The 16652-nt window shown below is 34.8% G+C and overlaps 1 protein-coding gene across 6 annotated transcripts in view; it reads right to left on the reverse strand.

The window, feature by feature from the left end:
- Positions 1 to 207: 207 nt before the first annotated feature.
- The window catches only part of LOC121855197, a 242033-nt gene continuing 225588 nt past the window's right edge, over positions 208 to 16652 (reverse strand). For 3 of the 6 annotated variants that reach the window (XM_042350065.1, XM_042350063.1, XM_042350064.1), the window contains 7 exons: positions 11990 to 12124; positions 11528 to 11642; positions 11234 to 11345; positions 10687 to 10812; positions 3943 to 4040; positions 3092 to 3168; positions 208 to 2850 (listed from right to left, as the gene is read on the reverse strand). In XM_042350065.1, coding sequence (XP_042205999.1) covers positions 2682 to 2850; positions 3092 to 3168; positions 3943 to 4040; positions 10687 to 10812; positions 11234 to 11345; positions 11528 to 11642; positions 11990 to 12124 — 832 coding nt within the window. In that variant the 3' untranslated portion in view covers positions 208 to 2681. Of the gene's footprint in view, positions 2851 to 3091; positions 3169 to 3917; positions 4041 to 4143; positions 6445 to 10686; positions 10813 to 11233; positions 11346 to 11527; positions 11643 to 11989; positions 12125 to 16652 lie in introns of those variants that run through there. The other 3 variants (XR_006086744.1, XR_006086745.1, XM_042350066.1) reach the window with 3 other exon arrangements.

A 16652-nucleotide genomic window follows, 5' to 3' on the forward strand; every position in this document is an offset into this window, starting at 1 on the left:
CAGTGCATAACAGAGATGTGATTGACCACCCAAGTGGCTAACAAGCTGATCAGTGGCAAAGAGGATAAAAGTAAAAAGTAAAAAAGGTTGTAAAAGGTTATTGTGTCCAAATTCTTGATGAGTGGAGGTCAAAGAGGATATCCACAAAGCAGTCAGCTGCTGTGTGGCCAATGACTTTTCTAGAATAAGGAAATGAAATACAATATAGTATATTCCTCCATTTTATTATCATATTCTACATGATTTACTAAAGTAAATTGTGCATAACAACAGGAAAGAATTATACTGAAGTGAAGAAGCCCACAAATATCCCTCTTAAATTTCTGAGATTCAGCTTTGTATCTTTGACAACCCAATTTTTGTAAGGGAGACAGGGCTAAAATGTAAATAATGCATTGTGAGGTAAGACAGCTACTGGCAAACTCCTCTGATCTAAACAGTACATTGTCTACCGTAAAAAGGCACTTGATTTTACAACTCTGAAACTGTTAGTCTGTATATAACGTTGGTAGAGGCAAAGCTTTCCATCATTCATTCAATCTATCTAGGTATTTAGTGTAGTGTGCCTTGTTAAACTAAAGTCTATTAGAAAATAATGGCATGCTCAACAACTGGAATCCTTAAAATCACATCCCATTAAGGCTAATTCTCTGTTCTGCAATGCACAAATCTAGCCTTAGTGAAATACATAATAAGTTCCAATACTGATGAACATGTCAGATTTGTAACAAACACAAGCAAACATGTTCGCAATTTCAATGAGATTTTTGTGGTAAATATAAGATAAAATTTTTGCAAAGCTAAAACTCTTAAATGGTAGCAGCACTTAATCTCGGTAATAAAATAATGGCTGTAACAAGTCACGAGAGGAAGATTGATACGGAAGCACAGGCAGAGTTCATTAACATAGCAAGACTTTCCTTGTCCACTATAAAATGAGATGAGGATTGCTCACTATTTACTTTACAAAAGTTTATAAGGACCTGAATGCTTCGTTTTCTTATAAATGGTCAGCACTCACTGTGACCACACTGCCTTGTTGTCTTCCTCCAGAGAGGCCAATACTATGGTGGGTTACATTGGTGACACAAAAACAGAAAATCTTCAAAACATACTATTCAATAATTCCATTTGTGGATAGTTCTGAATACAAAACCAGTAATCATAGAAAAATTAATAACTAACAAGTAAATTATAAAAGCATCTTTGTACAATAACATCGACAAAAGGACATTAAAAATAACTTTGATTTAAGGAGCTTCTGTTCTTGAGACACCAACCAGAACCCTTGCTCTCTGACAAATGATTCAACCTGATTTTTGAAGGGAATATTTTTCCTTAATACACTTAACCTTATCATATGATTTAAGTTAAAGAATGAATATGAATAAATGTGAGGTGAAAAATTATCATTTATCATTAACAGAGAAAGGCTATGAAATATCATACATAACATTATTTCATATTCACTCTAATATCCATAATGCCTAAAATCAGGTGAATAAACTAAATAAAAAATAACACAGAAGTATAAGGCAAGAAAGGCAGGAGCAGTATTAGGACAGTACAGATTACATTTTAGACGAAAACCCTGAAAGTCGCACATTGTAAGCTAAGTCTGTGGAGTAAACTTATGCTCCGCAGTGTGCATAACCTTAACAGGTATTGTTTGCTCCAGAAACCTTTGCTCAGTACATCATAATGGATTGTTACATCAGAAGAAAGCACCGGCAGAGGGTAACAAGACATCTACATAATTTTTTTCTCAATAAATTCACTTTGGGTGTGACTAGACACGTGCAAAACCTGAACTGATTTTCATTGTGTTCACTACCAAACAGTTTGACAAGAACGAGCCTCTATACTGAAGGACAATGCAATCTTTTGCATCAACATCAATAAATGAGTCACATATATATATATGCTACTTCAGATATACACAAATGCACAGGCTAAATGGTAAGTTTCAGCACCAGTGTGCCTTATGCATAAAACATGGACGTTGTATGATTCGCATATATAACGGACACGGAAACAGCACTTCACATGCATCAGTTTTCCAGATCACCGTAAAGTATAAAGGTAATAAAAATCCTTGAAACTGAGAAGTAACAAAATTTAGATTGTCAGTGCATGGAAAATCATATAGTCACAAAAATAATTTTCAGTGAAGTAGTAGCATCTTCATCCTCTTCACCATTATCAGATTGGCACAAAATTAGTCCTTGTAAGCATAACTTATAAACTTTATTTACTTCTAAACTCTAATATTTCAGAGCCAGTATGCTCAGCTCAAAAGCATACTGTCTTAGGTTCAACAGATATATAACTATGCCCTTCAGTATTTAAATAACAAGGATCCCCATTTCACACTGTGGTACTCGTGATACCCAAACTAGCTTGAAGAGACTTTATGAAGTACAGTATTAATCTCTTCTTATTTGAAATCTCACAAGTCTCTTTGTCAGGCCCAGGTACCTTAAAATTCTCTCTACATTATCCATAGGTCTTCTAAACTTAAAAGTAACTTCATAAACATATAAACACTGTAAAAAACATTTGTTCTCCTGGGACTAAATACTTACCAAAGGCCCAAGAAACAGACTTAGCATGGGAATTTATGATACTTAATTTATGATTTGAGGATAAAGCTTTGGGTCTAAAGCTCTTTTACTTCTGTTTCAGACCCTCTCTACATAGTTTCCAGGGAAGGTGCCAAAGAGGCCGGTCCTACGAGAAGTGCCGACGAACCAGCCGTCATCGCACTTCTCCATGACCATAACCATGTCTGACTCCAAAAGTTCCAACTCATCATCATTCTGGGGCTTGTAATTGTATAGAGCGCGATACCTAAAAAAAAAAACAATAATAAAATAAAATAAAATTAAATAAAAAATAAAATAAATTATGGTATTAATTTCAATCTCAAGTGTCCATACTCAACTAATATAAATTAAACTATGTGTCAAAGAGGATAGAGTATAAAGTAAAGTATTGTATTACAGCCTTGAATCTAATAAAACACAAAATGTCCAATGACTTGTTGTTTCCAAAAGTGATCAATAAGAAAATAGAAAACATCAAAACTTACGCAACAGGTTCCTGCTGAGTGTTTACGGTGAGGGACTGATTGTAAGGTCTAGAATCATTTTGACTTCCCGGTCGTCCCTAAAGGAAATAAGTGAATTAACTTCATGGTAAATTATAATGTACACAATATCTAATAATACAGTACAGTACAATAGAGTACAGTACCTGTACATCTTCATTACCCTACTTCTGAATGTATACAGTTACCATTCTTTTAAGACACTTCTAAAAATTTTTGATAGAGAAGTCTTAAAAGACTGTGGTCATTATCACTGTACAGCACTGAATATACATTACTTTCAAACAATGTTCTAATTTGGGATATGGAAAGTAAATAGAATCTGAATGTGAAGTTATAATATTGGAAACTTTATGTTTCAGAAGCAGAGGAAAGTAAATACTATACACTGACTGTAGTTTCTCTGTAATGTATAATATTTTATTATAAATATAAAATCTTACAGATCATAATTATCTTACAGTGCCACATAAGCCAAAATTCTGCTAAGCTTAAATTATTATATAAAATTCAGAAAGCTCTTGCATTCCCAATAAATCTGCAAAATATAAAAGCTATACTGTATATACACAATAATCACCGACAATGGACAATCAACATAAAAACAAAGCTTTGAATAAAGGTACCAGTTCAGTTCATAAGTTTGTGCAAAACTATTTCTGCCCAAAACATTCTCTGTGAACGTATGAAAAGAAAACATTTAACCTCACCATATCCTTGACCAGTTCTTTCAAAGAAATTTAAAGCAAAGTCTCACAAGAGTCTAACAATTCACTATTACTGAAACCAAAAGCTCAAAATTTGGCACCTTAATCATAGCTTCCAGTACGCACCAAAGTGGAGTAGGGGCTGGAGTAGGAGGAGGCACCATTGTAGAGCAGATTAGCGGCAGGTAGAGCGGGTCGTGGCATGGGCGAGGAGCTGGGAGTCACTGGCAATGATACACCACCAACATCAAAAGCTGACTCTTAACACCAATTCTTTCACGTGATAAAAATTACTAAAGGATGGCGCTTTGCCTCGCATTACTTTGGCTGCTATTGCAATTTTAGATTTTTTTTTTGTTAATACAGTACAACCAAAATATACAACCGGATTACAGGCAGGACATTTTGTTAATCCTCCTCCAAAATACACATCCTCTATAAGTTCACTACAAAATGGAACAAATATTATATTTAGGAGAGTACAGGATAAGAAGTTGACACCTATGCAGTTCTGTACCATTACCAGTATGACATCTGGGAGCAGCAGCCAGCAATATACAACAGTTTCTTCTTCATTTTTTTTATAATAATTTTTGCCACCTATCAGCTTACTAGCCATTCGGGCAGTTGGTCTATCCAGTGTTAGTACAGGAGGAGACCGGGAAACCTCTGATGTTTGGTCCGGACTGAAGCTCGAGCCCTTAACATATTGGCAAGAGTTACAAGCGTTACTGCTGTATCTCCAACAACCTTATATTTGTATGATAACTAACCATTCACCTTATCACTGATGCTAATGCAGACGTTGTGATTTTTCCAATGAAATGTATAGTAGAACCTTGTGATATTGGACTCTTTAAGATATCAGAAAAATAGCTTAATCAGACCAACCTTTCCTCCAATTAGTCTAATGTAGCAAGGTTCTACTACAGACTGAGCTGCAAAAGCAGACTGAAATTCATCTGAACAAAGTCTTTATAGTAAATGGGAGAATATCAGAATATTAAAAATCCTAAGAAGTATTTATCCTATACCAAGGCTTTGAAAATGGCATGAAATATAGAATATCACCAACATCAATGCAGTCTTAATTACAACGTTTAATATAAATGGTCTTGTAATCAATCAGTAAACTATGAATTGTAATTTATAAATAATTTGTTACAGTATCTCCTCAGTATTTTGCACTATAAAGACTGAACAGTGTGTAAAATATAAAAAAAGTTAATACTGTATGCACAAAACATGAAAGTCTGAGAGTCCCATACAAATGAAAGTGACCACATGGCCAGCTGATGACTCTTTCTTTATAAATTCTTTGTAATTTCTTCTGTTAAATTTTATGACTTTGTCAGTTTGTTTGAAATTAAAAAATCTTGTATACAGTATATTCAAATCAAAAACTGGTTCAGTATGTTTTATTGCATTAAAATTGTCAGAAACTTTCTTAAATTACAAACTTATGGAGTGCTTAATACTGAGGTTCTACTGTATATACAGGTACAGTACAGTATATATAAAAAAATAACATCTTCCAATTCCACTGATAAGATCATTCAAATATCTACTATCTTATTCAAATTCTCATAATATTAGTCAGGGACACTTGACATTAAACTACAGTATGTACAATATACTGATATTTTAGAACAGCCTTACTTTTACCAGGTACTGTAATGACTTGAGAATTATTCAAACACCTCGGCCCCACAAAAATCCGAACATCTAAGATAAACCTTTGTTCTTCATTTGTGCTTTTAATAAATCAGAAGGCCAATTGACCAAATAGTGTGAGAGAAGTGATGCATAAACACATACAGTAGATGATATGGCTGTGATCATGAGAGCACTGACTTCGAGAATGTGTGGCACCCCTAAATGGAGCTGGCGTTCATCTATAGCCACACAAGAATAACCTACTGTTGAAGGTTGTTACGTGAGATATTGTAGCTGAAGGATACTACATACAGTAACATACAGTATAACCAACAAAGTGAAAAACAACTACTGTACTGTACTGGACATAACAACAAAGTTTTTCTCTTACACAGTGTTTCCAGGAAGGCCCTTGTACAACTGCTTTCTTTTTCCCTCAACTGTTGTTATTATAAGGAATTCACAATGATACATTGAATATATCCCAAATCCAAGCAAATTATAATTATTAGACATTAGAAAATATTAAAAGGCCTTTAATCAGAAGATGGCAAGAATGAACTGGGAAATATGAAGAGCATCTAATATTAAGTAAGGCATACCTACATTTTATATTTGACATTTCATGGAAATAATACATAATGAAAACAGGTCAGTCTGAAAGGGCCAGACTAAAGAAGTAGAGGTATATGATGGTACAGTAAATCCAAGTAAAATCATTTAAGCAAAAATGGAAATTTATCCTTCTCATGCAACACTTGTACTGCACTGCACACTATTTCATAAAAAAAAAGGTCTGAAAAATAGTCAAGAAGAGTGCACGAACATGACATTGCATTACCTCAGTACTATAAGCCAACTCCCTTATTATTTAAATAAAAGTGACATTCATGGGTTCAGTGGCTGGGGTATAGTAGAAATAATTGATCTTACTGTGGATTGATGTATTGAGAAGCTCCAGTTTGTGCAGCTCTGTTGATGATGTTAACAGTACAGAATCATTAAATGTGTCTCATGAGGCACTATTAATAACTATTTATATCATCTTACTGTCTACTTATCCATCACTTGCACAAACATATTAAATACTGTTATATCTCTGTACTTAGGTGTAATAACTTTGGTAGGTTTTCAAATTAGCTTCACACTACTGTGCCACTCTACTCTTATGTACATCTGTACTTTTTTTCATAATCTTAGCACATATATATATGACACCTGTTTCATTGAAAGTAAGTGCCAGACCAACTTGTTTTAACCCTTTGGACACGTGAAGGTGTGATAGACTACAAGAGGATGTCTATTGAACATTATGCAATCATCACCTCATCCAGCTATGAGTGTTGCTTGATGAATACAGGAAGATGATACACAGAATATTCACCATGTTGTTTATGTACAATTGGTTACAGGAAATTAATTACTTAAAGGGTTTCATTTGCTTAACTCAGTTATCATTAATATTTACAAAGTTTACCTTCTAACATTTCGCTAATGACACTTTCACAATGCAAATTAATTAATAAATAGTTCCCTTCCCAGGTTCTTTCTTGTATCAGTACAGAGTAAGCATAAAGTAACACATCTTGAGTAAACTGTGCCTATCTGTCTTTACACTTTAAATGATACAGTATACCCCCATTATATCACTACAGGTGTAAAGAACAATAAAAGATGTCTACTTCTGCCATCAGAGAGTACTGGGTATTCATAAATATTTTCAGATTAGGATTTAAAGTAAGGTTTGATTTAATGAGAAAAACATTGGAAATTTGGTTTTTAGAGGAGCAAAAGAGAAAAAGCCAGTATAGTATTACACCATGATGACTAGAAGCACATAAAGCTGCATGCTGCCACACCCAGAGTTCTGGCACAGGTTGAACAACCTCTCATACAATACTGAGAGGTATTACTTCAAAACAAAATTAATAATACAGTACTGTATGTTGTGAGGGAAAGATTTTCACTCTAATAATCCATAATGTTTTAATTGCATTAATTTAGACTTTTTTATTGGCAAGTGTGTCAGTGCCTGAGGCTCACAACTGGTGATGGGAGGGAATGACAGACACAGGGGGTTATATCACAAACTAGAAAGATGACACTCCTAACTCCTTCACCACATGAGTTCATGCTTCCTTATGGTTGTATTCCAGGAACTTCCAAAAAATGCCTGAGAACAAGGGTAATGTAACTGAACACTAAGTTTTTATTAATAATTTATCAAACATACATCAGGAAAGCTTTATATCTCCTGAGAGTGTTGCCTCACCTTACCGAAGGATAAACTCTTGTTCAGGATACTGGTCAGGTGTTTCATTGGATTTTTATTAGGTAAGAAAAATCTTCTGCTCTGACACCTATGTATAAATGTTGACTTGCATGAAAATATACTGTTCATGCATTATCTGCACCCACAGATATAAACATCAAGTATATTTTCATAGAGCAACCCAATATATTTATTCATATTCAGTGCATACAAGGTCATTAACATCCCAGGGGTGGATCCAGAGAGGGGGAGGGGTCCTGGGGGTACCGACCCCCCCCTTTTCATCATAAAATTCTAATACTTTTTCTTTAATGCAGTATTGTACTCAGGCATTTTTGTAAAATGAAAAGTAATTACTGTACTATTGACCTCAGAATACCTCCTATTATCAAGTGCACATGGCCTGAAAATGCCCATGATGTTGGTCAAATTTGAAAACAAAATTCTGGGGAGCCTTACAGCACCCCGCAAAACCCCCCAGCTGGGTGGGCTTGCCGTGTTCCCCCACCCACAACTTTTTACCCCCCCCTCGATATTCCTGGATCCGCCCCTGCAACCACCATTCAAGTGATATATTATTCAGGTTTCTCGTACAAAATTAGCCTTATAAGTTTTATGCATTAATATACTGCATCTATACAAAATTCTTGTCAGTAGCTCACACCTGATCTTTATACCCAACAAAAATGAGCAATGGAAAAATTCCAAAAGGTTTTAGAAAAACAAAACCAGAGAAAATCATTAATGAATTATAGTCCTTCCTGTTAACAGTGATTGTATTATTTACTCTATATTCCATCCAGAGCCAAAGTATTTTTAATTCATAATAGAACACAAGCTGATCTTTGCACTCTTCCTCACCTCAGGAGGGTCATGAGGTGAAGCCAATGATAGCCAAAATACAAAATGCTTACACTTTCAGTAAGTCTGTTTCTTTTAATTTTGAAATACCACTTCCTGCTGTAGTACAGCAAGGGCAGGCATGTGATGATCTTAATTCTTAGCATTTCCCCCACTCACTGACAGGAGTGCTACTCCATCAGAGAGTTGTTCTACCATCTGCAAGCGAACTCTTTCTATTCCAGTTGGGAATTGAACCCGTGACCATTTCTTGTGGGGCAAATGCTGTACCATTCAGCTATAGTCAATTGGGAGACCATTCAACTTGCAATTGAATGGTCATCGGTTTGGTTTCTGAATGGAATGGAGGGCTGGGTTAAATATTTTGTACACTCACCCTTGTCCACTTAGCAGTAAATCATGTTGACTTACTAAGTGACACAACCCTTTGGTGGACTAGTACCTTGCTAAGGAGGGTGGGGGGTGAGGGAATCCACTTGCTGCTGATATATATATATATATATATATATATATATATATATATATATATATATATATATATATATATATATATATATATATATATATATATATATATATATATATATATATATATATATATATACAGTATATATAAAATAGAGAAATGCTCAATAAGTGACAGTTCATACAGGGTCTATGAAATTAAAAGACACTACGAGAAAAAAAATTAATATCATTACATTTTTTCAATACTATGACACCAAGTTAAAATGATGGCTGTCTGCCTCAAGGAGAGGAAGAGCGATCACTTTTCATGTCACATGTTAATACTCAAACAGAAAATAAATGTGAAGGAGTATGATCAAGTCTAGTTAGGTTCCATTCTCCACACCACTGATGTAAAGTTGTCCAGTACACACTCACTTTACAAACCTGCACATATGAATGCAAAGTCAACAACAGCAGATCCTGATAGTCGTTCCACAAAGTAGAGAACGTGCAAGACAAACATATACACAAGATACAATACATACAGATCTTTGCCAACATCATAAAGAAAATAAAAATTACTTAAAACAAGATGAAGCTGATCCACAAGCAAAAAGTCTGAATAAACAAAAATAATATTGTAAATCTTATCAAATTTTGCAAAGCATGGAAGCTCTCACTGTGTCTATGTAGGCTGGTCAAGATCTATTTCACTATGAAGTTTTGCTAGCAATATAAGTTTGTAAAGCATGCCAGAGAACTTTAAAAAAAAGCAAACCAGTGCAATAACTAGTGATGAAAAATGTAAAAAACTCTTTAAATATTTCCGAGGCAAAAAATACTTGAGTGCATCCATAAAATAAAGGAAATATCCATCTTGCAATACATTCACAAAAAAATTTATGAAATTCTCTTGGGTAAATCAAACCAAAGAACCATTTTTCTCTGCTATTCACTATCAGAATAGAGTAAACTTTCTACTTGGCAAGAATAAATATTTACGTTTTAAGCAGTAGGAGCACGATGATGTACAGTATATCACAAATTTTATAAAGAACACTCCTTATCTCCTCATAATTTACTTTATATCAATTAACTGAATGACATATGAAAATCAATGATGAACAGTTACTGGAAATAAATGAAGATAAATTTTTTTAATCTATCTATATTAAACAGTAACTATAAATTGAATCAATTTCAGAATATCTCTATGATAAAACAGTACAGATCTCTAATTTACATAAAAAAATGATCTCGCCCAACACACACCTATACGTATACTGTACATAAAATCAATTACTGTACTAAAATTTTTATTTATTTTCCAAACTCGAATTTATTAGTAACAATTTCCTTAAATAACCATAAACTTCTCATTTATAATAAAAACTTTAAGACAAGATATAAAAGATAAATTATTCTCTCACTTAACCCATAAAAAAATACACTAGTAACTCACTAGTATAATCTACCTTTTACTTTTCTTCTACATAGTACAGTATACTACACTGTAACATGAAATTAATATCTCCTACTCAGAACTCTATATTAAGATTATCTTAACTGCTATATTATGAAAAGGTTATTAAACCGAGCGATACTTTTGTCACTAAGAAACGTTCACTTACTGGGTCTATCACTGCCGGGTTCTAACAACGTGTCGACATAAGAGACTGGGAAGATGCCCTTACGATTACCTATCCGTCCTTCATACCAATTCTCATCCACACGTCGAGTCAAGACAACCAACTCTCCTGTTGGTTAAAGGTAATTACCCGACTTATCTCGACTAATTGAATTACAACAGGTAGATCTCCTGTTACTGTTAGCTGATTATCTCAATGGTTTTACATTTATCAATTATTCAATTACAAATTCAATGTGAACAATACTTTACAAATGAATAAACCCCCGTCACTGATGGAAATACTGTACTGTACACACCGCAATTATAGAGAGACAGAAACATAAATGTGTGTTAAGAGAAAATTGATCCAACTACAGTACAGAGTGTATTTGGTAAAAATTCTGAACAGTGTTTTTCTTTACTAGTGGTGACTAGCGGCAGTATATAGTGCAGTATAAATCATGAAGAAGTAAACTACTATAGGTGTTAAATAGGTTGTTAAAAAAGGTCCAACGTGACTTCCCGGTGCAGTACAGTACAGTACTTACCTTTGCTGAGGGACATCTCCATAGAGGTTTGAGCCTGGAAATTGAATCTGGATCTTGCCTGACCTTCTGTAGGTTTCCTGGTCAGTGTCTTAATGTTCTCATAAGGCACAATCTGTTGATGAAAACAATTCAAAGATTTAAAACTAGTGCCAGATATGCTATAACTCATATTCCATCATTAAAATTTACACTGAAACTACTCTTTAGTTACACATAGAAACTACAGTATTATTTATGCTGATGTGGATAATCTTTACTATATTTTCTCCATGTAAAAACAAGACAAGGGGTTACCTCAACATAGTTGCAGGGGAAAATACCAACTGAACCTCGCAACTCTCCCTCAAACCAATTCTTGTCTATTTGTCGACGGATGAAGACAATTTCACCTTTATTGAATGACAGTTCCCTGTGGGGAAAAAATATTATAGATTTTATTAAAAACAAAATCATAAAATATACAAGGTCACAGTACATAATCATACAGCTACAACAGTCAATACAAATTTAAGTAAATTAGTATATGAAGCAATTATCAGCTTTTGTCAGTGCTTCAAATTGCCTAATATAAAAATCATTCATGTACAGGTCTTGGTGATTAAATTATGAAAATTTATTACATTGCTACAGTATTTGCTACAATAGAATAACATTAACTACCAAAACATTATACAGTGATGTAATACACTGTACTGTACTGTACTGTACCCCACAACATAAGTGACTTCCATCCAGAGCTGTGTACAGATACATCACCTCTTATTTTGTGCAGTAAAGTTGTACAATGCCTTCGCAACCTGCTTGAGATCTGGTGTTCTGGTGCCGCGTAAAGTGCCCAGACTACTTTCATCGTCGTATCGATTCAAAGGAATTGGGGATTTCTGTAATGGCCTGTAAAAAAAAATACCATTGAAAATATGTTTGGTGCTTTATAGAGTAACACATACCGGTACAGCTCTTATATCTATTTAATTTTGCTAAATATAAGACAAAACTTACTAAGCATTAATCATAATTAAATTGTATTCTAATTAATGAATCTAAACCTAAGAACATACATATTTGTAATGACCATATTCATGTAGTTACCTTATTCACTTATATAAATAATCACAATCTGTATACTGTATACTGCACTGTATTAATTAATTTTGCCACCTACATAGTTATGTTGAAATGGTAAACAGTGACTATTTAAGAGCTAACACTGTATTGTATTGTCGAATACTTTTAAGTATGATCATGATTAAGGGTGAACTACAGTATTATCATAATAAATATTCCCAGTTTCCACTCCTCTATTATTCCCTCCCTTTTTTTAGGCATCTTTCCCTTAGGCCTCCTTTCACATGAGTGTTTTTTGTGTTGCATGACTTAGAAATGAATGGAGTTTAATGGACTTCTGTGTGAAAGGTCCCATTGAACCCCATTGATTTCTAAGTCGAGCGACACAAAAAATGCGTGTGAAAGAGGCGTAAGTATGTTTGTATAGAGAAAGCACAGTAATAAGGTATAACTTAATTTCCAAAATACCTTCTACAGTAATATTCAAGGCAAACACAACATGATTTTTTCACAAGGAAATCTGAAACTCATCAATATATCAACTTGCCTATCTACAAATACTGTATTATATAATAACCTCAAACATAAAGCAATGGGTAAAGTTATGTCTGTGTAATTACAAGTATTACATTTTCCAAGATCTGAAATACAGTAAACAGTATAGCATTTAGCTGTCACACAGATATTCAAGTAGATAGTGTATGATAATATTAAGGCACATCAAAATAGTTGCCTGCATGTGTGTGTGTGTGTGTGTGTGTGTGTGTGTGTGTGTGTGTGTGTGTGTGGTTGGTTTGTGTGGGCATGTATATGAGTATGCAAGTACATTTTTAAGTGTGTGGGTACAGTAACAATGTATGTACTGCAGTATCTCAAAAAAGTATCTGTTCACTCACTGTGTGAAACATTATGAGACGACAGATGATAGATATTGGGACACGCATTTACTTTGGTATATAGTTTAACATAAGTAATTTATTTCGGCATAATAAATATGATGTTCGGTTACCAAATGCAGTTGGATCAGTATGCCACAGAGCCTACCGACCCTCCCGAGACATGACGAGTTGCATGTAGCATTTTGAAGTCATCAAACCCATCCTGGCAGATACTTTTCAAGACACTGTACAGAACATCTATGAGTGTAAACAAACATCTATGCGTGTATGTACTTGGGTATACAAGTACTGTACTACATCTGTAAGCTAAAAGATCAATATTACTAAGTGGCAAATTAAAGAAATTTCCAGTTTTAATGCAGCAGTATGAATAATCTATTCCCATTTATAAATTCCAACTACTGTACCATGAAATCAGACCATAATAAAACAAATAAAATTAATTCTACATAAGTTAACAAAAACTGAAGCACATACCTTCATGCATCTTCACGTCATGCAGAATGGTTAACACAAACTATAACGTCTAAGTGTGTCGGCTCTAAAATTAACCACTATTGCTTACACCAAGAAAACTCAGGGTTTCCTCGGGTAAAGTCTTGGGTGTATATACAGATACTTGAGATTTTTGTAAATACATACATTTTGTACAGTTTTTTTTTTTCTCAAATTCCTGTACAGAAATTTGCCTTTCTTTAACCAACCAATTATGTCCAATACCCATCTCGCTATGTTGGTCATTTTCTGACAAGAGGAGGACCACTGTCAAGTGCACTACACTACACATACACTTCCTCTGATATGTACACTGCAATCCCATCTGTCTCTTTATGTATGCATTCCATCAATTCTTTATCACACTTTCGTATTTCACTATCAATGTGGACTTCAATATCTGGTGAAGTGGCCTTGGGGTGGCAGTGTTTACTCCGCACAAGGGAGAAGACGGAGGAGAAGAGACGGGACACAACTTTGAGGGTGGACAGGTATCGACGCCGCGCCTGAGGGGAACTGTAAGATGATGCCTAGTCAGACTGGCTCGCTGGGAGAGGTCATGAAGGCTGAGGTTGTGTGTGTGTGTGTGAGAGAGAGGAGAAGGAGAAGGAGAAAGAGGAGAAGGAGAAAGAGGAGAAGGAGAAGGAGAAAGAGGAGAAGGAGAAAGTGGAGGAGAAGGAGAGAGAGAGAGAGAGAGAGAGAGAGAGAGAGAGAGAGAGAGAGAGAGATGTCTAGAAAGTAGAAAAAAGAAGAGAGATACAGACTAAATTAAATTTAAATGGAGTAGTATGGGAAATTACTAAATGAAAGAGACAGTAAAATATGGGAATTAGCTGAACGTAGGGTTGTTGGAACACTCTTGACGAACAGAGTTGACAGACATAGGGGTTGGTAGATCATGGAGGTAGATGGAAGGTGTGAAATTCAACGTTCATAAATTTGGTGATTCAGGCGACTGTATATGTACATGCACTTGTGGAGAAACCATAGTGGTGTGTTATGGGGATGGCTATTACACTCTTAACAACACACAGTACAAATGCTTCTCCATAGGAAGTACTTTAGTAGATTCCAGAACTTATTTTGTTCCTAGTTTATACCTTCACCTCTAATGGAGAGAAGAATGTGATGCCATTTTGGAGTGGTTTCTGTATTGCCCGTTATTACCACTTGATTCATCTACTGGTAATCAACTGCTATCTTACCTAGTCTTTTTCTAATAACCAAAAAGTTAGAGTTTCTCATTTGCTCCATTCAGATCCACGATGATTTTTTTTTTTTATCATGCCTGATTAAGGACCACCAGTTAATGTAATATGGCTTTGGCATAGAGGGAGAGAATTGGAAAAATGAACAGGTGTGGAGTTGTGGGTACCTGTTGAGTATGGGTAAGAGCACAATGTTGATGTATCAAGGCTGTGTATAGACCATAGATGATGTAATATAGTTGAGTATAAACAATAGGTGTAATATGATTGTGTATAGACCATGGATGATGAGGTATGGGTGCTGTTTGACCTTGGTGTCTGTTGTATGATGAAGGTCTACGCACCAGTGACGGAGCTCGGTGGAGTATAGATCCTGTTGTAGAATGGTGTTGATGAAGTACAGTTGTCTAAAGAACACTGATGACAGGAACACAGGTCTAACTTTACACTACAGTATAAGATTTTGTTCACCCTCTTCCCCACTTGACAGAACACTAGCTGGTCGAGGTCAATCTATTCTCTGTTACGAGCTGCTGGCAAGTACTGGGCATGTATGGGTGTTGATATGAGGCGACAATAAAGTCATGGTTGATTGCGAGTTTGTAAAAAAAGACAAAGCCAATACTCAGTGCGTAACAGAGACATGACCGACCGCCGAAGCGGCTATCAAGCTGATCAGTGCTGAAGAGAATAAAAGTAAAAAGAAAGAGACAAAAACTGAACAACACAAAGACGGCCAAAGATGACGAGATGACGGAATATGGCAAGGAGTAAGGTTGAAGGTCGACATAAGCTATCAGACTAACAAACACAGGTAAATTTAGGCAAGAGTTTGGTTAGGATGAAAAGGATCCAAAGTATATAAAGAACAGATGGTTAGGTATGGAAAATAATGACACAGAAGTAGAATGTTGAAGTATTGTAAAAGTGAACTGACTGGCCAGATTTAGTCTTCCTTGTAGCCAATCAAAAGGAATTACTGAGGAATTACACAAAACAAACAAGGGGTTCAAGCACAGCACACTAGCAAAATCACACAATTAACAACACTAAGAAAACTATGAATAAGGAGATGTTAATATTACTTATGTTATTGACTATTTTAGATACTAAGAACTTATATGATTTTTAGAACTAAAGCAGAATATAAATAATGTTATTTAAAAATAAATTCTCCTTTAAATAATACAAAATAAAATGTAAATATTTGTGCACTGGCAGATTCATGCACTGAGATGTGGAAAGATTTATTTTTATTTTTGGGTAAGGACAAGTATACAGTATTTCAAATCAAAGTTACAAATACCAACGACAAGGTGCAAATTGGCATGAAATACTCAAAACAATACGAAATAAAGTAATGGGTAAAACTACAGGCAAATATAAAATACAGTACAGTACACACTACAGTATACATGTGTGTATTACTGAAAACTACAACAGATAGGGTACATATCTTGCTGAATAAATGTAGTACTGTAATCCGAGTCTTTCCATTAACCAACCAATTTCAAACTACAGGTACTGCATAGAGCATTCATGATTAAATACTTTTATAACGAACATTCACATGCTGAGAAATACTGAAAAATATAGTCCCAACGGTAGCAACAATAATATAATGGGAGGCAGAAGATTTAACAATACAACTCGAAGTCAAAAAAGGTTTAAAATAATAAAGATTTCTGTAAAAAATAATGGAACACCTGAAGACTATCCCCCAGTTTACTTCATCTAAAGATTAGCTGCTGT

The sequence above is a fragment of the Homarus americanus genome, unplaced genomic scaffold (genome assembly GCF_018991925.1).
Source record: "Homarus americanus isolate GMGI-L3 unplaced genomic scaffold, GMGI_Hamer_2.0 scaffold7504, whole genome shotgun sequence".
Lineage (NCBI taxonomy): Eukaryota > Metazoa > Arthropoda > Malacostraca > Decapoda > Nephropidae > Homarus > Homarus americanus.